Source organism: Eretmochelys imbricata, chromosome 8 (genome assembly GCF_965152235.1).
Source record: "Eretmochelys imbricata isolate rEreImb1 chromosome 8, rEreImb1.hap1, whole genome shotgun sequence".
Classification (NCBI taxonomy): Eukaryota; Metazoa; Chordata; order Testudines; family Cheloniidae; genus Eretmochelys; species Eretmochelys imbricata.
Window position 1 is genome coordinate 11,804,340 of NC_135579.1, and position 22,404 is coordinate 11,826,743.

Sequence of the window (22,404 nt, forward strand, 5' to 3'; positions counted from 1 at the left end):
TTCCAGCAGTCCTGACTGATCTTAAAAACAAGCGAGTAAGTGCAAAGTCATTGGACAGCTCTGATTTGCATAGTCAAATCAGACTTCTAAAAGCAAAGTTATAGAATGCACAACCAAAACCAAAGTGCAAGAAACAGAGGTGCAGTGCTCATGTGTGCCCAATTAAACGGTACACCAGGATTGTTTGTTTTGGCTATGTAAATACCTGGACTTGAATAAAGTTGGGCCAAACCCCTCAGATTTCTGACTTAGATCCAGTTTCCCGACTGCTCACCAAGTGTGAGGTGTTCACATCTGACATCTTGGGGGTAGCCTATCTGGAATTTCTAAGCTCATACGTTCAGTCATTTGGTCACATTTTACATACAGCCCCATTGTGTTTGTGGCTTTCGTGAGCTGTCTTTGTATTCTCATGTACACTTGCATAGACATGCTACACCAAAGAGAGAATGCATGGGAGGCAGAATGACTCAAGGAGTTCAGTTTAATTTTTTATTCTTAAGATTCACATGTGTAACTCAATATTTTTAATCACATAATTCCCTGATAAGCACCTTGTATCTCAATGAATTTAAAGCATTTCTCAAATTTTAGAATAGAAATGTAGACAGAGGAGGGAGCAAAAGAGTATTAAATCTTACTGAAACTGCCTGGAAAACTTAAGGCAGAATGGAATAATCCAAACTGGAACTCTGAACATTAAGGTTGCTGCTAAGAGTAGCAACCTACCCTTTGTGACAAAGTTTCTCCTCTACCTTGGTGGGTCTTGCCCTTATTGGTGGATTTGCTCGCCTTGGAGCTTCACGACGGCCCTTAGCTTGGCCGTTTTTCTGATCCCACAGTCCAGGTCGAGTCCTCCTGTGTCTGACCAGGAGTTGGGAGGTTTGGGGGGAACCCGGGCCCGCCCTCCACTCCGGGTTCCAGCCCAGGGCCTGTGGAATGCAGCTGTCTAGAGTGCCTCCTGGAACAGCTGTGCGACAGCTACAGGTCCCTGGGCTACTTCCCCATGGCCTCTTCCCAACACCTTCTTTATTCTCACCATAGGACCTTCCTCCTGGTGTCTGATAATGCTTGTACTCCTCAGTCCTCCAACAGTCCACGTTCTCACTCTCAGCTCCTAGTGCCTCTTGTTCCCAGCTCCTCATACAAACACCACAAACTGAAGTGAGCTCCTTTTTAAACCCAGGTGCCCTGATTAGCCTTCCTTAATTGATTCTAGCAGCTTCTTGATTGGCTGTAGGTGTTCTAATCAGCCTGTCTGTCTTAATTGTCTCCAGAAGGTTCCTGATTGTTCTGGAACCTTCCCTGTTACCTTACCCAGAGAAAAGGGACCTACTTAAGCTGGGGCTAATATATCTGCCTTCTGTTACTCTCCTGTAGCCATCTGGCCCAACCCTGTCACACCTTATAATAGGATCTAACAACAGGGATCACAGCCTCATTTTACCACTGAACTTAACCACATCACCACTGTCCACACAATGCCCCTTAATGCCGGGGATGTTGTTTCATTATTGGCTTGAAGGGAAGAGTGTCTCCACATGATGAGCACTTCCTGCAACACCTTGGGTTTTCCTAAAAGACCTCTCTTCCAAGCAATGTCCAGGCAAACCCAATTCTGCATAGCTTATTGGAGTAGCAGAGGCAATAGCCTGAGCTGGTGCAGCTGTAGACTCACTGGCTAAAGGAAATTACACAGAAGCCTTAAAAGTAAAATACAAGAATATTTTTTATTTGAATAATATGTTTCTAAAGACTATAAGGTTCAGCTAGCTAATGTACTCGTCTCTTACCTTTTGAAGAGATGCTTTTGAAACTAGTGGACAAAGAAACTTCTATGAAAACTGCACTGATCATGCTTTCATCTATGTTCTAATTACATCTGACTGCTGGAAGAAAGAATAAAAATGCACAAATGCTTAGCTTCCAATTATTAACTTTTACCATCCGTCTAACAATTTAAATGTACTGTGGGTTTATCCTGAAAATTTTACAAGCCTAAATTTCTGCTTAGGTTGTTTTTCAACACTGATACCCATGCCTGCTTGGAAAGCATGAGATAATGACCTTACTCTCATGGAAGTAACACATATTTATGCCTGTGAGTAAATAAGCCACTAACCTTGAAGCTGTGAAGCAAGACTTTCACCAAGAACCTTACTAATTTAGTGGAAAATGGTTGAATACAATATGCCCTTTTCTAGACACAGCTCATAATTGCACAAGAAGGTAGTGAAGTATAATGCAAAATTAAAACTTCACTATCAATTAAAAAGGCTAAATTTAATTTAGGAATAAATGCAGAAATTAGTCTTGATCTGTATGAAATACTTTTTGTTTTCACCACATCTGCAAGGAGATAAGTATTTGGATTGTTACATGAAAAGTGAAATCATAATTTTAAAGAAATTGTTGTTATAGATTTTGTTTTCACAGTAAATGAATTCACATCAGAAGGGGTGGAAGCCCCATCTCTTGACACAATTAAAACTTGATCCAGACAAAATACCATTACATGTACAACAATGCTATAATGGCAGAGTGCTGTCACTCAGTGACCTAATATCCCTTTTCTGTCTTTAGATTCTCTGTGGTTGTGCTAGAGGGTACATGGTCCATGCACAGTGTGTTCCCCAGTTCTGGCCAAATTCACCAACAGCCCCAAATGGGGTATTTCTGGGTGGAGTGAAAGCCCATTTTCCCCCATCCCTTTACACTCTGGAGTGGCTGCACAGGAGGCGGTGCTAGCTAGGCCTGTTAAATAGCAAATGGCACCCCCTCCATCCTTCCAGCCCTATCAAGATATGTTTTTCAAAGGCATATTGCTCTCAAGCACCTCTACTCAGGTGGTGCAACTCCCCTTTATCCCCAGTTGGCTCTGATTCAGGAGTCGTCCTGATTCTACAACTATAGCTATAAAAATGTGCCATTTGGAACATATGTAATGGATGTGCAGGTAACTTCTGAGATATCATAGAGGTAATAAGGAAAGTTGCACTCATTTGTGAAAATGACCCTAGACCAAGATATTTAGGTGTAAAGTTGAGATGTTTACTGTGAACAGTTTAAACCCTGAACTACAGGGTCTGAGCTTGCAGTCCATACTTGGACGAAATGCCCAGTGTCAGTCAGTTATGGCGAAAGAGCATAGGATGTATATTCTCTAAAATTATTAGCATCCAAATGCAATAGAATAAGCTGTATTTAACAAAAGCAGAGTCAAAGTCAAAAAGTCAGTAGACAACAGTTATTTAACAAACTTTTAATATTAATTTTGGAAGACATCTAATGATGTCAGAGAAAAGCAGTCTGCTGCAGTGCTGTTAGCTCTTAGAATTGTAGCCCTGTTAGCAAAATGTAGCTCGTAGGAGGGTCTCTGCTTCACTGAGCATACAATATGTGCATTTCCATCAGAAAATGCAGTTTTCCCCTCCTAATCAGTCAAATGAATGGGCTTCACCAAATAAATGTGTAAATCTATTACAGTTTCTAATTCTGATTTATTTTTTTTAAATCAGTTTTCAAAGTAATATCACAAATCAGAAACTTTGATACCACTTCTTACTTTGCCTATCTTATAATAAATGTGCACAGTGCTAAATGATTTGGGATGCTTGAGTAGTTAGGGAAATGTTTTCTTCGGCTATTTTTATATTAATATATGAAACTAGAGCTGCAAAATAAGATCTAAACCATTTCATGTTGGACTGCCTTTGTAGACTGCACCTTTTGTTGCCCTGAAACACTGCACAGCTCTCTTCCTCCCAGAGCGACAGTGTCCAGCTCCTTAGCAGTAGTTAGAGAAGTTCGTTGGAGGAGTATGTTCCTTAGAGATTCTCCTTATTTCTGAGGCTCTTCCTCTTGGTTAAAGGTGGCTCAACAAGCTGGGCAGTTGCCAACTAAAGCAGCCCGCTGCACTCACGAGACTGTTTCATTCCTGGTGCCACCTGTTGGGGTCAGGGATCAAGATCAGGTGAGTTTCAAGTTCTTATTGTGGCAAATTGCTCTTTAAAACAATTTATAAGAGAAAGGGGAACTGAATCCTAGGGGAAGAATTATGAACCATCAGTCACCATTGAAGTAGCCCATGAAGCACAGCACGGTACCAGGAACTATGTGGTATGGAGGCAACTAGGAATGTCACCACACATGTTGAGATTGAAATCAGAATATGAGTGTTAGAGAAAGGATACAAATGTGAGGTCCTGGTGGGATTTATTCTTAAATGACTAGTTAACTCCAAAGTCCCAAAAGGTTTAGATCTTACTTTGCAGTCCCCAAAAAGATGTTTGGGCAGAAAAATCTAGGCTATGTGACCACCTAAAACAATGAATCACATGTCTGCTTTAGTAACTCAGGAACAGACGGATAAACTAAAATATGTCTTTGTTCAGGGAGCACTTTGGAGAAGAAAGGTGGCAAAGAATTTGTGGAGGCAGTCATTGAGCTTCGCAAAAAGAATGGGCCATTGGACGTAGCAGGAGGTGAGGCTTAAATCTCTGAAAATGGATGAATAGAATGTCTGCATGCATTGTGATTTCTAGTTGACTTTCAGTTTGGTTTTATTCTATATTGTGTATAAGTCGGTCACAAACAGACGCATTTGAACATAACACTTGCATGGGTGTCTCTCTTCTTGCATGTTTCAGAGTAACAGTCGTGTTAGTCTGTATTCGCAAAAAGAAAAGGAGTACTTGTGGCACCTTAGAGACTAACCAATTTATTTGAGCATAAGCTTTCATGAGCTACAGCTCACTTCATCGGATGCATACTGTGGAAAGTGTAGAAGATCTTAATTATATACACATAAAGCATGAAAAAATACCTCCTCCCACCCCACTCTCCTGCTGGTAATAGCTTATCTAAAGTGACCACTCTCCTTACAATGTGTATGATAATCAAGGTGGGCCATTTCCAACACAAATCCAGGTTTTTGCACCCCCCCCCCCCCACACACACACACACATCAACATAGTTTAAGTATTTTAGTGTTCAGAGGTAAAAAAAATCCAACACAGAATCCACCCTAAAGCGATGGTCAAGTGGTGTGGTAGTGATATCAAAAACTCAAAATTAATTATTTACAAACATATATTGATGCGTGTGATTGATAGCGTATGCCTGTATACATGTATGTACTTAAAAGGCTCTTTAGTGCCTCAATACAGCAAAGCACTTAAGCATGTGAGAAGCACATGCTTAACTTTAAACACATTTTCAATTCCATCCTTATTCAGCAAAGCACATACTTACATCCCATTGACCTTAATGAAACTTGAGCACATGCTTAAAGTTAAGCATCTGCTTACGGGCGTTGTTGAATCGGGACCTAAGTCATCTGTATAAATGTGATTCTTTCAAACAGTTTATGAATTTTTGATGCCCAGTTATCAAGAACTTAGCAATATGAGTAAATCTCACATATGGGCAATAAAGTTTGATGAATTGCAAAACATACTATTAGGCCATCTGTAAAATTGTTGATATATGTTGTGAATAAAGAATTCTGATTCTGCCATCTGTGTTTACACTGTAAAAATAAATACAGTGCATGCAGTTTACTAAATGAATACTGACTACAACTAGGACAGAATTTATGACTTGGGGATATGACAGGAAAATTGATGACTGTTTATGTCTGCTGTTTATCTTCACTTTTTTTCTTTCAAGTTGCTCAGTTTTTATCATGTCACACTCACTGCACTGTCCTCATTTGTCCAAACTTGAAAATGGAGACGTACATTAAAACATAATGCTTACTTTGTTACTAATGGTTCTTGTTTTATGAAAATTATAGAGTGAGCTGTTCCCATATTCTTGATTGACTACAGTACTCTATAGTATTTCTTATTACTGTATAAACCAGACCCACAAACCCAGGCACACTGTGCTCAGCATAGTATCTGAGACTGCAGGGAAAAGTGGCTCTCAGCCACAAATCCACTTCCCCAATTCTGGGCTCTGTGAGGCCAGCAAAAACTGCCACCTCCAGCTTGTGACCACCGGAGAAAAGTGGGTTCCAGTCATGCCACCAGCATCCCCTGGACATTTCCCCTATCTCTGGGGATTCCTGTTCTATAGTGGAGACTAAACCATGATTATCTTCCTGGAGTATAGCTGTAACCATAGCAGAATTCTGCACACAGACTTTGTATGTTTTATAGAAAACTGTAAAATACTTCCTCTTTCAAAGCACTTTAATTTGAAATAAGTGAAAATTGCTTTGGATAATTAACAGTTGTCCTCCAGAGTCCCCATAGTTCCATCAGAAAGCTCTCTCCATTTCAGAGACAGTAAAACTAGTCAGGCATGTCAGCACAGTATTTTCCTCTTGCAATATGAAGGTATTGCAAGTGAAGAGAGGCACTGAAGTGGTCACATCAGAGTCACACGATACATAAAATTCCACTGACTAGGGATGTGTCAGCTGGCTTTATTAGATTTTTCTTGAATTTATGATGTATTCTGAATCTGCCAACGTTTTAGAGCTAATTATGCCAAAATTGCCTCGCACTGAAGTTATTCAGTATGTTGAGGATCTGCAGGCCCCAAAGTGCACAAATGCTTGTGCTTCCATTGCCTCTTAGAATTTACCCCGCTGCAGTCAGAATTCCACATGCCAAGGTCTATTTTCTCTTTTTTGCAGCACCTACAGGATAATATCCATATGTGATAACAAGGCTCCAGGAGTTATTGCCACCATATTGTAATAACAAAGTGCTCCAAAAACATACCAGCGTGGAATAGAGAATTTCTTGCCAATAAGAACATTTGCAGGTCTGATTGTTAGAAGCAAGCTCCCATTTCATACCCACAATTTTGTGGGCACAGATAGCTTCAGCCCCAGATGCAGTTAGATGTCTGTCTGACTGTGAACTGCTATTCAAGTTTGTATTGTGTGACTAACTTTGTACTTGAGCCTATGAATAGGCATTTTTTAAATGAACCAAAGTAAGTAAAATAAAATTCCTGTATTTTCCACCACTGAACTGCGGGGCAGAATAGAGACGCAATCTGGCCCTAAGCTCCCTGGTATGCACGTAGTTGGCTCCCTTCTCTGCACCCAACCAGAGGAAGGTGAGAGGTGGTGAGGCTGTAGCCTTGCTTCCTGCCCTGTCCTCTTGGGAGATTTGTGCTCCCAAGTCACAGGAACTGTCTCTCCACTCCCCGAGCCTGGAGACTGATTGTCACTTGTCCATTTGTGGGGTGTCCTTGTGTCCCTTGCACATCTGTGCCAGGGCTGGGGTGCCAAGATATAATTAGCATATAAAATGCCCTCTTCCGTTCCCTGGCGCGCACACAAGATGTCTTCTGATGTATAAATCAAATGCTGTAAATTCATAAATCCATACTGGACAGTTGTCTCATTAAATAATGAAAGTGGTAAACTAGAAAACTGCATCGTATCAGTCATCAAGGGTGAGGTTATGCATGCGACAGAGAAGTTTTAAGGTAACATCAATCCAAAACTGTCTGTTGAAATTAGACAAAATAGACTCATACTAAATCAGAAACAGACTGCCGCATTGGCAGTGAATAAAAGAAAACAGTTGCATAATTACTGTAGCTTTTCCTGTCGATTTATAGATACATCATCATCTTTGCATTTGATGACATTTGGGCTGCAGTCTAATCAAAAGCTGGCTCAACAAATTGTATATTAACACCAACCTCTAAAGATCACAGAGGTAGTTAATCTGAGACTGGAACAACATTCTGGCACGTACGGTAACCTGACAGTACCATTACAATAAAACAGCGGCCCTGTAACAGTTTTATACTCCAACAGACAACCCAACTTTGTAACATATTATCTGATAAAATAAGAAAAAAGTTGCAATAAAGTGCCCACTTCAACTTTATGTGTCTTCTAAATCGCCAGTGATAGATTTTGCTCTCTAGTCATTGAGGTCTATTATAGTTGTAACTTACAAATTACTGCAACAAAACGTAGTAGCAAATGTAAAACAGTCTATGTAATCATGTTATCTCTTCAGGCTATTTGATTTGTATGATAAAGGATCCGCAGGGATTACAGCAGTCCCTGTAAGCTGTTTACTGTTTTAATTACACTTCCACATGTGTACTTTTTAATCCTGACAAGATGAAAGCAATTAAATTTCACTTTCTGTTTCTTACTAGCTGTTGTCAGTGCAGGCCATGGACTGCCTGCTAAATTTGTGATCCACTGCAATAGCCCAGGTTGGGGTTCAGACAAATGTGAGGAGCTGCTGGAAAAGACAGTTAAGAACTGCTTGGCTCTGGCAGATGAAAAGAAACTGAAGTCAATTGCATTTCCTTCAATTGGCAGTGGCAGGTAAGGTTGTCATGCAAACCTATTACCTAACTTGGTGTGGATCAGATTTTCTAATGCAACCCCACATCCTCCAGTCCTTGGGCATAACTCCCATTGCTGCAATATTGATTTATTCTTGTTCACCCACTCAATTCAGATCTCTTTAATGAAATTGCCCCTGGCTTGTAGACTCATTCAACCAGTAAATCACAATTGAAATACTCTTGTGAATCATAGTTCAGGCTTGAGCAGGTTTAACAATAATCCCTGCAGAATCATAAAGTACACAAATACGTTAAAGTGAATAAAATATATTTTTATGAGTGCATTAAAATATTTAAAATTAACACATTTTAATAATCTAGCAAAAACTTGAAAAATAAACATGAAGAAAAGGAATCTGTTTTACCAAGATTTAGTGTGTAGTTAGCCCCACCTGCCCCCACCATATGTCGTATGATAGCAACGAGACATGGCTTAACGTTAGTCTAAGTATCGGGGTTCAAACACCTAGGGTATATCTACATGGCAGTGAAACACCCGAGGCCTGCCCAGGCCAGCTGATTCAGGCTCCTGGGCTCAGGATGTGGGGCTATAAAATTTCATTGTAGATTTTTGGGCTTGGGCTGGAGCCCAGGCTCTGGGACACTCCCCCTTATCCCCCCGCTGCCCCCCTTGAAGGGGCTCTATTTCAGTGGGGAATTGATTCCTGTATATCCTTCATACAGTATAAAGCAATGTTGGATCCTTTGAGATAATTTGCACTATAAAATGTAAATTATCCTTGTCATTTTTATTGAAACAGAAGGGACACACATCATACCAGGTTTAAAAATACAAGTTAATAGGTCATACAGAAAGACTGTTGGCATATGTCACTTTAAGAGGATGTAAGATTATGCAGCTTCAAGGAGACTTTGTGGAGAACAAGGTTTATGCAAAGTGTACTCCTTGACATGGCAATCCTTACAAAACAGAACATTTGGGTCACCAAATATGCAATAGATTTAAAACAAACAAAAGGAAGTATTTCTTCACACAGTGCACAGTTAACCTGTGGAACTCCTTGCCAGAGGATGTTGTGAAGGCCAAGACCATAACAGGGTTAAAAAAAAAAGAACTAGATAAATTAATGGAGGATAGGTTCATCAATGGCTATTAGCCAGGATGGGCAGGAATGGTGTCCCTAGCCTCTGTTTGCCAGAAGCTGGAAATGAGCGACGGGATGGATCACTTGATGATTACCTATTCTGTTCATTCTCTCTGGGGCACCTGGCATTGGCCACTGTCAGAAGACGGGACACCGGGCTAGATGGACCCTTGGTCTGACCCAGTATGGCCATTCTTAGGTTCTTAAGTATATTTTTATTCTCAACTGGATGACTTACAGAAGCCATTGTTACAAGCAGTGTATTGCTGTTGAATAGAATGAAATCCCAAATAATCATTTCATTCATATTCAGTTGTGAGCCTGTCTGACTGACGGACAAGATTTTGGGGTATATTCTCTTGGTATACACATGTAATTCTCACTGAAGCCAATGAGAACGTTGGGGATTGCAACCTTTAGAACACGAGAGAGAGAAATACTTAGCTGTTTTCTTTAATTAAAGTGGGGAAGGGGAATGTAATTAATTTCTATGAAGGAGAATATATTCATTCTGTCTCTACCGTTGTTTTGTAAAGTAAAAGGTTTTTGCTTTTTTTAAAATAAATAAAGCTTTTAAGGACAACAGACGCCAAAGGCCGCACATGCACACAGCTGTTCTGGTACAGACATCTGCCAAACAGACATCACCCAATAAACCCACGTAAACAGCTTCATTCTCTTTTATGGCTGAGGAATGGGATTATGTGTGGGCAGTTACAATAAATCATTTTGTACTTCAGGGGGGAAATAAAATGGCTTGCTTGCAGCAGTCAGATGCTCAGCTACAGCCAGCCTCCAGAGAGCACAAGTCAGGGGGTGCTGTGCAAAGGGGCTTAAAGCTCACTGTAGCATGGCCCTGGGGAGAACCATGAGGGAGAGAAGTTCACTAGAGGTTCAGTGTGAATACAAAGTCACCCCCTCTGAATGGGGTTTTATTCCAGGGCCTCTGACTTTAAATCTGTCTTGACACCAGTTTGGCAAAAATCGCAAACTGCAGGTTTACAAGAATTAATCTCAAAATACAAATAGTGCAAAGCTATACAAGTAATTCCTGTTTTCCCTGAAAGCCCCTAAGGTGGTCTCTGGTCAGCACCTCACTCCCCAGGTCTCTCTTTGCTCTTTCTAACATGTTGACCCTAAATAAACTCCCTTGCATCTAGTCAGCTTGCAGACGTGAATGCTTCCCTGGTTGTTATTATTTATTTGTATTACCACAACACTTACAAGCTCCAGTCACGGACCCGGACCCATGCTACGTACCGCACAAACACCAAACAAAACAACAGTACCTGCCCCCAAGAGTTTGAATCTAAATAAAGTTTACAATCTAATCCTGGAGCCCTCTTAATCCTGGGAATTAAGCCCCCAGAGCTCTGCCTGTGTTCTCTTTTGGCATCTGATTGGGACACCATTGGGGTGGGGTGCAGCAGGATCCCGGGGGCATGCCAAAAATTGTACACTCTATCACACTCCTTTGCTTCTGGCGCTAGTCTGCATAAGTCCCCCTACTGTACCCCTGTAATAGAAACAGACTGAAGTCCTCTCTAATTTATATCGGTCTGAAACATCCACAAGGGACCAGAGAGGGAGCTGGGGAGTGATGGAGTACAGGGGCATACTGGCCGGATGCCTCTTTTTTTTTTTTTTTTTTTTTTGTGAAGCCAGCATCCAGGAGGGTAAGTTGTATAAGAGCTCCTATGACAGCTTGTGCACCACCATTGGGTTGTTCCTATATAGGGATGCGCCTCACTAGGACAGCTAAACTAGCTTGAGGAAACCTGTTCTGATAAGAGGGGAACAGCATGGGCAACTTCATGTCGTCAGGTCTGAAATATCCTAGGCTTACTACAGGCAGCTTGTCCAATATCCCATTATGTACAGCATAACCATACAGTGTCGGTTAGAATATGTTTTATGATAAGGTATTCTGTGTAATATGTAGTACGTGGCACAGGCAACTGCCTTCTGGCTTTGCTGCTGCTTCTTCCAGCATATAATAAGAGGAAGAATAAAACAGTATTATTGGCCAGATTCAATGCAGGTATAATCCAATGCTAAGAGAGGTAGCACCTGTTAATGCCAGGAGTGAATTTGGCCCTATATCTTCAAAGTGCTGGACAAACACTAACTAATTCCCAACACTGTTGTGCAGTTTGTAAGTAAGAAGTAGTATTCCCCTGTATTACTAGTAGGTGAGTATCTCAATAACTCCAATACTACGATAAGGCTAGGAAGGATTAGTTTTTTATCGGTAAATATCGGTAACCTTTGATTTCACCCTAGACACACAAGCTGACAAAAAACATTTCCATTGATGGTAATTGAAATGTATAGATAGGCGGAATAAGAAAAATGCTGCTTGAGAACTTAGAGTTTGATTGAAGGCTAGTTACTTTGTTTATTTTGACACATGATGTTGACAATTTGTGTTTAAGTTATAAAACTTAAACTGTTTGAATTTCAACATCTACCATCATTAAATAATTATTGTCTGACCATCGTCCCCCATCATTTCCTGCAACTGTGAACATTTGAATCCATAATAATTGGAAAAAAATGCCTAAAAATAAACATGGATGTCATCAATTGAAATTATAAAAAAAAATCAAAATCTAATTCTGCCAAGCCTAACTATGATGTAAGCATTCTCTTTGCTTAAATGCAAGAGTGGCTTTAAAAAAAATAAAAATTTTCCTTTACTACATAAAACTTCCTTGGGGAGAAAAAACAACCTTGTTTCCTTAGGGCCTGATCCTATTCTCATTAAAGCTAATGGCAAAATTTTTAATGGTACGGGTTTTTGACCCTTTCCTAATATTTTCCAAAAGGCAAAAGCAATTTAAAAACCTAAATCATTGAAAGTCAATGGCTAAAATTTTCAAAATTGCCCACTGTCTTTTTCCATGTACCAAGTACTGTTGTTCCCTATAATGCATCTCTTGTACAACAGAAAGCAGCCTCTGTGGCTACTAGTCACTCACGTTCCACATTGTGCATTCTTATTTTTATTCCAGTACCGCTTAGAGGCCAGTATCCATGTCCCAAAGCTCTGATGTGCTAAGCACTATGCAGACGCAGAGCAAGAGACAAACCCTTGTCTAAATAGACCGCGATGGTTAAAGGCGGGGAAGAGAAGTGGGTACAGAGAGGTGAGGTGACTTGCCCAGTGGGCACCCTGCGGGTCAGTGGCAGAACCACCCCTGATTCTCGGTCCAGTGGCCTCTCCACTACATACCCTGCCTCCCCACAATCCATCTGTCCTCTCTTAGCAACCACAGTAAATGAGGGCCTTATCACGACCAAAGTGCCTCAATCTTTAATCTGCCTGTCAGGAAAGGTAGTAATGCACCTGTAGACGCTTTTCCCAGAAGTGGCAATAACTTCACAGTGGCAGCTGTGGGGCTGACAGGAATGAGAGGAGGCCCAGATGTTTCTCTGAAACCAAACTGTCAGAATGAGGGAAACCCTAACTTTTGTGATCAAAGGCCCATGCTCCCTCCAGCAGTGTTGTGGGCCCACCCACACCTCTCCAGTGATTGGGATAGGACAGATTACTCCCATAATCACCGAGGCCCATGGCCTGCCATAATCTGTTCTGCCTCCCCCTTTTGTGGCCATGAATAGGGTTTCTTTGGCTTTACAGCTATAGGAAACTCCTGCAGTCTCTCTGGTTCCAGTGGAGAAGGGTAAAAAGATGCTGAAATAGGAGGTGGAGAGTTCTTTTTGCAAGCTCTCATTCCTCCAAAGCTGTACCCCAGCTCGAAGGTATGGTGGGGAGTTGGCTCTTTGCAACAGATCAGTGTTTCTGCAACGTGCGTTGACCTGTTGTGTAGCCAGCTTATGTAGCCTTCCAAATCTGTAGAGCCCAGAAGGTCAAAGAGACATTCTCCTGGGTTGGGTCAACTGTCTCCAGTGGAGCTTAAAATGTGAGTGGCTTTTTGTGTATATTTCCCAATAACAAGATGTGCAAAAGACTTCACATATTGTCAGCACAGCCAACATTCAGATCTGTTATCTGACCGCTGTAATGTAGCTAGGTGGTTGCATTTTTTTTTTTTTTTTGAGACAGAAGATTTTACAAGATTTTTACAGAGCCAAATGGCTTTCATAAAATAGATTGGGTTGAGCTGGAATCCAGATATATGGAAGAGGACGTGACCTGGAGTGGGGCAAAACATTTGTTTGAAATCTGTGGGAAAATTCTAGTGTAAAAGTATTGAACACCTGTGGTGGGTCAGTATAATATTTACAGTTTCCTGTGTCCTGTAAATCTTTAAAAATACTTCCTCCATCCCATTCAGCTCCTTTCTTTACTTCTTCATTTCTTCTGTCACCTGTCTCATCTGATTAATCCAGCTGCTGCATAATTACTATGCACAACTGTGTTTACATTAGGAAACTGTGGACCAAATTCAACAAACTTGATGCAGAAGGTTCAAATTACCTTGGCTGCAGCCAGCCAAGCCCCTTTTGCCTATCAGAGGGTGACCCAAGTAGAGAATGGTTTTGCTGCTGTTTTCTGAAACCTGGGCATCTTCAGCCCTCCTACTACGGTAATTATAAAATTTAGGAGACGAGGTACGAGGTAATGTTTAATTTAGGTGAGTAAGTCTCTCACATTTATGCCCTTCTCCCACTATGTAACTTACATGGCTTTAACTCTGAATTTCAGAGAGGCCTCATTAGGCCTCCTAGTTGGCAGGCAAAAAGTATCTTAAGTATCCTTTATACCACTTAAACATCGCTCTGTGAAATTCTCACAAGGGATCGGGAGTCACAACTACAGGGTTCTGTTCCTGGACCTGCAAATATCTTTATACACAAACAGCTTTGCTCAAGTCCTTTGGCATCTGTGTGACTTAGTGTACCCATCTGTTAAATGGAGATAATAAATAACTTTTTCACTGGGGCCTTGTGAGACTTAATTCATTAAGGATTAGGGTTTAGAGAGATTCAAGATCTTTGGATGAAAGTTCAAAGGATTATTGTTTTAGGAGTATTTTCCTCCACAAATGTTTTTTAATTACTGGTGCATTTGAGCTCTATGTCTAAATAGCTAAAAAAGTGTTAAAACCTAAATTCCATTTGGAACTCACACACTGTTACTTTGGAGTTTTAATTACTACACTACATAAAAGAGACTTCCTAGATATTGTTTGCAAGTTGCAAGGCTAGTCTATTGAAAGCTTTCTGTGCAAGTCTCCTTTTCTTTTCTTTTTTCTTTCCCCTAGAAATGGCTTCCCGAAGCAAACTGCTGCCCAGCTGATCCTGAAAGCCATCTCCAGCTACTTTGTGTCGACAATGTCCTCTTCAATCAAGACAGTGTACTTTGTGCTCTTTGACAGTGAGAGTATAGGGATTTATGTGCAGGAAATGGCCAAGCTAGATGCCAACTAAGCCTAGAAAGCTACAATACCAGCCCTCCTACCTATTCTCTCCCCCTGCCCATCCCTAGTCCTTAACTCATTGTGAGGCAGAGCTCCCCTTATTTTAAATTTCGCTCATATAGGGGAATAAAGTTTTTTTTGTTTTGTTGGTTTTCTTTGGGTGGTTTTTTACTTTCTAAACTGTTTTTCTGTTGGCACTGATGATAGTTGGCATTACTGCTGTTAATGCACTGTATTCCAGGCATCGTCTGATTTTTAGTGTAATCTAGGAGATTTTATAATTTTATTTTAATGAAGTATTGATTGATGCAGAAAGTTGTTAGCAGTCTGTAGTCTTTTACTTGTGGAAGAAACCGGCAGACCCTATTTTGTAACTGTGTTGTGGTGCTTTATCAATACATCGCGTGGCGTTCCTTTCATTTTTTAAAAAAAAGAACACATGCTACAAAACTAATTTGTTTGTTTGTCTTAATGATGAATCTGGGGGAAAAACAAAACAAAAAAACCTCTGTTGTCCTTAATTATATTTGCAATTTGGAATTTGTGTGAATTGATTTAGTAAAATGTTTGAACTGTTACAGTTGGTGTGTTTGAATTATTTTTTAATCCTTTGTTTGATACACCTCAGTGGTTTGGGGGGATGGAATGGATGATAAAATGCACTGGGCTTCCATCCAGATTCCAAACCAGAATACTTAAAACCTGGTGCCCAGAGGTGCTGAACACCCGCAGTTCCCATTGACTTAACTGCATTGGTGAGCGTGCCGCACTTTGGAAAAGGAGGCCTTTGTAAATTGAAATAAGTGGTCTCATTTTCTGGTAGGTGCTTAGCTTGAAAGTCCATGGACATTTAGTTATCACTGATATTTCAATCAAAGCATGATGTTATAATTTTTGAAGCCCCCCCCGCCCCCCCCCCCACACACACACACTGTTCCCATGTGTTTTGAAGGTAGGCGGGTAATTTGTTAATCATTGGTACTTGATTATAAAAATCGATATATAGGATCCAGATTAGTTCCAGAGAGCTAATAGTAGCCTGTTTTATATAAAGGGGTTTGTGTTTCCCAAATACAAATGAATCCTTGTATTATTTGCCCAGTTTGCATTTGGTTGCCATATTGTTCTCACAGCCCAAATCAGATCTGTGTAAATACAGTCTTACTTTTTACAGCAGTCACTGGTTTGTACTTTGGGGGTGGGAGGGAAGTTTCAAAAGATATAGGAAACCTACACTATATTTCATAGGACTGCTATCCCTTGGTCAAAAGTTTTTCCTTTGAAACCTTGTGCTCATTTTGTCTGTCTTCTAGACAGAAAATGTATGTTTATGCTTGTTCAGCAAATTATATTTGCTGATGAAACAGATTCCTTCCTTTTGGCCCAATCCAAAAGCTCATTGATAGAATGACTGTTACTGACTTCAGCAAACTCAGAATCCAATCCTGGTCAGAATTTGATTGAGTAATTATCAGATATGTCTGATTTATAGTCACGTGACCTCTGTTGAGATTACTTGTCACGGTGTGCTTGTAATTCCGATTATATAGAAGTGTTACAAAGTGCAGAAAAAATAGATAAGTTTTCAAATAAGAAATAATTAAGCAATAACAGCCTCAGTGGGGCTTTTTGTGATTTTTGGGGGAGGGGGTGTGGAGGGAGGGAATAAAGTAGATAATTTGAGCCAGAGAGAGAGATTTGAAAGTTTAGTTGTCTCTTATCTTTCCTTAAGAGTGTCATGCCACACATTCTTAAAGGAAAAAGATTGAAACTGGAAGTGAAAAAAATCACTTAGAATGGTATAGGATTTAAATAAAATGTTTTACTTATACTGCAGTGACATTAGTTCTAATCACTATGAATTCTAGAACTGCATTTTGCACAAACTCCACTAGATGTCACTAAAAGGATTGAAAAATAAGTAAAAGCATAAAATACATTTGATTTAGATGTTTTGCTGCAGAGAAGTAAGCTGAATTTGTCAGTGTGGTTTGCATGGACTTTAGGTATATCTGTGACTTCCCTTAACACGGATGAGATGTATACATCAAAACTTGTGTGCACCGTGCTATTTACAGCATCTACAGTCTTTTCTTTGCAGTTTATAATCTAGTGTAATGTTTAACACTGTAATTGTGGAATGATTTTAGAGCAAATGTCATTTCCAAAGGGTCACTGAAAAATACAAATATTTTCATTCAGCACATCCAACTTCAATTACAATTCAGATAGTTTCAAAACTGCTTAAAATACCTCTCCCCTGTCCCCCCAGCAAAAAAAAGTGTTGAACCAATATATACTATTACTTCTACAACATCAAGGCAAGTACATGTTTTTCTGTTTGTAGAACAAAGTGGAATACAATTCAAATTAAAAAGGCTAGTTTGTCTTTGGCTTAGAGTCTAATACACTTACATTGAGTACTCCACAAGCAGTCCTGTCGATTTCACTGCAACGGTTTGTGAAGTCAGGTACTTCTCATCATGAGAATGGCCATCATAATCTGGCCCCTTGTGAATTACACAGGATGTTAACGAATCACAGTGGAAAACGTCCTTGTAGGCAAATGGCCCATCTCCATGTGAACAGAAGGTTTGTCCCTTGAAAAACATTTTTCATTGTTTTGTTTGCTTTAAAAAAAAGTCCCAGATAACATGTCTTCCACTGCTTTCCTTGGCAGACCATTCCACAGGTTGATAGATTTCCCCGCGCAGGAGCTTTCTTTAGCCTAAATTTCCCCTTTTCTTTAATTCCCTCCAATTAATCCTAATTATGGACCCTGATGTTGCACTCATTGAAGTCATTAGGAATTTTGACTTTGATTTCAGAGCAGGCAGTACTGAGCTATATGCTCCTTTGTACCAACCTAGATCTTTCCTCTTCCATGAATTTATTCTAACTCATGTCATGTCAATAAAAATGATCAACCCATTTAAAATGGGCCCAACAAACTCTAAGTAGTTAAAACTGATTTGGTAATTTTATTACTTAATATTTTAAAGGGACAGTTCTTAACCCAGCATGCGTCAGAGTTGCTGCCTTCCAGCCTCCACACAGTTAGTATCCAGTGCACTCCCACTCTGTGGATGCAAATGGATTAAAATTGGCTTAACAACTGGCCAACTGATAGGTCTCAACGTCATTGTAAATGGGAAATCATCACTGCATGGATGTGTTTCCAGTGGGGTCCCACAGGGACGGGTACTCTATTTAATATTGTTATCAGTGACCTGGAAGAAAACATAAAATCATTGCTGATAAAGTTTACAGATGGCGTTATGGTGGTAAATAGCGAAGAGGACAGGTCACTGATTCAGAGTGATCTGGAACACTTGGTAAACTGGGCACAAGCAAGTAAGTATGCATTGTAATATGGCTATATGTAAACGAATAGATCTAGGAGCAAAGAATGTAGGCCATACTTACAGGATCGGGGCTCTAGCCTGAGAAGCAATGACTCAACAGATTCAGAGTAACAGCCGTGTTAGTCTGTATTCGCAAAAAGAAAAGGAGTACTTGTGGCACCTTAGAGACTAACCAATTTATTTGAGCATGAGCTTTCGTGAGCTACAGCTCACTTCATCAGATGCATACCGTGGAAACTGCAGCAGACTTTATATATACACAGAGAATATGAAACAATACCTCCTCCCACCCCACTGTCCTGCTGGTAATAGCTTATCTAAAGTAATCATCAGGTTAGGCCATTTCCAGCACAAATCCAGGTTTTCTCACCTTCCACCCCCCCACACAAATTCACTCTCCTGCTGGTGATAGCCCATCCAAAGTAACAACTCTTTACACAATGTGCATGATAATGAAGTTAGGCCATTTCCTGCACAAATCCAGGTTCTCTCACTCCCTCACCCCCCTCCAAAAACCCACCCCCATACACACACAGACTCACTCTCTTGCTGGTAATAGCTCATCCAAACTGACCACTCTCCAAGTTTAAATCCAAGTTAAACCAGAACATCTGGGTGGGGGTGGGGGTAGGAAAAAACAAGAGGAAATAGGCTACCTTGCATAATGACTTAGCCACTCCCAGTCTCTATTTAAGCCTAAATTAATAGTATCCAATTTGCAAATGAATTCCAATTCAGCAGTTTCTCGCTGGAGTCTGGATTTGAAGTTTTTTTGTTTTAAGATAGCGACCTTCATGTCTGTGATTGCGTGACCAGAGAGATTGAAGTGTTCTCCGACTGGTTTATGAATGTTATAATTCTTGACATCTGATTTGTGTCCATTTATTCTTTTACGTAGAGACTGTCCAGTTTGACCAATGTACATGGCAGAGGGGCATTGCTGGCACATGATGGCATAAATCACATTGGTGGATGTGCAGGTGAACGAGCCTCTGATAGTGTGGCTGATGTTATTAGGCCCTGTGATGGTGTCCCCTGAATAGATATGTGGGCACAATTGGCAACGGGCTTTGTTGCAAGGATAAGTTCCTGGGTTAGTGGTTCTGTTGTGTGGTATGTGGTTGTTGGCAGTCATGGTGGATAATCAGCAGAAAACACGAGCTCCCAGTACAATCCTGTGGCCAAAAGAGCGAATGTTATCCTGGGCTGCAAAAACAGTGGAATCTCAAGTAGGAGTAGAGAGGTTATCTTACCTCTATATTAGCTTGGTGCACTGACTGCAGGAATACTGTGTTCAGCTCTGGTGCCCACAATTCAAAAAGGATGTTGATAAATTGAAGAGGGCTCAAAGAAGAGCTATCATTATTAAAGGATTAGAAAACATGCCTTATAGTGATAGACTGAAAGAGCTCAATCTATTTATTTTAACAAAGAGACGCTTGAGTGACTGGATAACAATCTATAGATATCTACCTGGGGAACAAATATTTCACAATGGGCTCTTCAATCTAGCAGAGAAAGATATAACACAGTCCAATGGCTGGAAGTTGAAGCTAAACAAATTCAGACTGGAAATAAGGTGTAAATTTTTAATGGTGAGTAATTAACCATTGGAACAAAAGTTGTGGTGGATTCTCCATCGGTGACTATTTTTAAATCAAGATGGGATGTTTTTCTAAAGAACTGCTCGCAGAATGATTTGGGGGAAGTTCTATGGCCTGTGTTATACAGGAGCTCAGACTAAATGATCACTGTGGCCCTTTCTGGCCTTGAAATCTATGAATTTGTAGATGAACATGCAAAGTCCTAGATGCGCCTGCTCCTTCCTTGACCTGGTGTGGCCTCACGCCAGAAAACACTAAAGCTCCAAACTGTGCAGAACAGCTCTGTAAGGTTCCCCAATCCGGCCTCCTCTGTCAGCAAGGAATTCAGAAGTTAAGGATCCAGCAGCCATGCTACACAATCTGCAATATGATATACATTTTCAGACCCAAACTACTGTATCAGGGTACGTCTTTAAAGTAGAAAAACAGGAACAGGAAGTGCTACTACTATGTATATTGTGGCCAGGTTATCCTTGCTTCCAGAACTTTAACTTTTGCAGTTTGTTTTTCAAATTTAACTGGGCAAGCTCCATTTGCCCCTCCCTCCCCTCCCCACCTCACCCCAAAACAACCACATTCAGGCAAGACCAAGTATGGAAAGCGTCAGACCCAAAAGTGAGTGTTTTCATAAGATTGTTTTTAATGTGCCTGTCACATGAATGTTTCAAAACAGGAGGTTAAAAAGGAAACTGTTTTGCAACCTTAACTATGGCACTTACTATTAATTCTGTCTGAAACCCTTTTATAATGGGTCTGATTCTTCACTCTGTTTTTACTCTGGTGTAGGTCCATGAACTTTCTACATTGTGTGAGAGAGAGCTAACTTTACTACTGTCCTTAACATGCATCAAACTATGTGACTTTAGATATTCCCTGTGCATATTATAGCCTACTGTCCTCCCAAAGGCTCACTCATTCTATGCTGTAAGCCCATATGATTTGTTTACATGATAGAATGACTCTATTGCATTCATGGTCCGGTTGCCATGCTAGGTCACAGCAGCAATTAGCTGTTGACAGAAGTGTTATTTTACCTCCCAAGAGGAAGTAAGTGAAAATGCAGTTTTTCAAGAGGAAGAGTTCACAAGTATTGTACAGATCTTCTGCCACTGGAATCCTTGTTTCCTGAAGGCCTACGGTATTCACCTGAGGGATGAAAGCAATGAATAATAACATTTATATAACTCTTTTTTGCAAAAAAACACTTTGGGAATGGAAGAGTCTTTGGAAACAGAACTGGGAATGTGTCTTATATATGCCTGACCTTGACAAACAAGTATTCTCCTGCATTCTCTGCCTATGAAATACTGCCCTCCATATCTAGGAAGCCCTAAATAATCTGCGGCCTTCCTGCCTGAAAGGTCACTTCTGTCCTTGTGCTGTACTGCTGCAGTTGTGATCAGATTTGGTCCAAAAGCTAGAGCCCCCTCGCAGTGTGATAAAGAAACATCTGCTGGCACAGTGATCTGGACAGAAACCCTCTCTTTCACCCCAACCTTTCTGGCTTGACATAGCTGGAATTTGTTCACCATGCTACCATGATGAACCTTTCCAATGGGCTTGCAAGGAGAGGGTTGATATCTGGGGGGAATGATTGGTTTTCTTTTAATTTTTTGCTTAGCTGGTTATTTCCGGTCTGTGTTGGATAGCTATTGGTCAGTATGTGTGTGTTTAAAGAAACCTGAAATGCCCCAGAGCCTGCCATTGGCATCTTTTTAGCAGTGATATTATGAATTGAAACTCATGATACATCATGATGATGATATTTTCAATGTACTGAGCTATTTCAACTGTTTCCCTTCTCTCTACTCGCTGTCACCAAGCATTGATCTCTATTCATCTCACAAACTAGAGTAATTAGGCTTGGTGATTATACATGAGATAATAATTGACAAATATTTGTGTAATCTCTGCAAATTGAGAACATACTGCAGAGGCTCCTTAGTTATTTATTACATTGTGTTTATATGGTACAGCATACCCATAATCAACATGCCAATTAAGTACCATGAGGTAAGGAAACCTCTCTCTGGGGAATGTTTCACTGAATGCTTCAATATATTGGTTGAAATTTCATAATTATAATAAAATAACCCTCAAGTAGCTCACATTAGGGGCTCAGTTACCATGCTATATTAAAACTATAAATAGTATTGATCTCCATCTATAAATACTTAAGTTTTCAGGAGAAAACATAAAGAAAAGGAGTACTTGTGGCACCTTAGAGACTAACCAATTTATTTGAGCATAAGCTTTTGTGAGCTACAGCTCACTTCACTGAATGCATCCGATGAAGTGAGCTGTAGCTCACGAAAGCTTATGCTCAAATAAATTGGTTAGTCTCTAACGTGCCACAAGTCCTTCTTTTCTTTTTGCGAATACAGACTAACATGGCTGCTATTCTGAAACCTGTCATTATGCAAGGAGAAAGCATGTCTACAGACATACTAGATAGAAATCAGTAGAATAACTTTGTATTCACAGAAGTGAGACAGATTGGAATCTGATCCGTTGTTTTGGAGCAAAGTATGTTCAGATATGATTCTCTGGTCCTAAGCACCAAAAGAAGAACATAATTTCTTTGTATGTGTCTAGAGAGCCT

The 22,404-nt window shown here is 40.3% G+C and overlaps 1 protein-coding gene across 4 annotated transcripts in view; it reads left to right on the forward strand.

Annotated features, from left to right (window-relative positions):
* The window catches only part of MACROH2A1 (macroH2A.1 histone), a 71,433-nt gene extending 56,022 nt beyond the window's left edge, over positions 1-15,411 (forward strand). For all 4 annotated transcript variants that reach the window (XM_077825234.1, XM_077825236.1, XM_077825235.1 and 1 more), the window contains exons 7-9: positions 4,395-4,484; positions 8,143-8,317; positions 14,678-15,411. In XM_077825234.1, the coding sequence (XP_077681360.1) occupies positions 4,395-4,484; positions 8,143-8,317; positions 14,678-14,843 (431 nt within the window). In that variant the 3' untranslated portion in view covers positions 14,844-15,411. The remainder of the gene's footprint in view (positions 1-4,394; positions 4,485-8,142; positions 8,318-14,677) is intronic.
* The last annotated feature ends 6,993 nt before the right edge of the window (positions 15,412-22,404 follow it).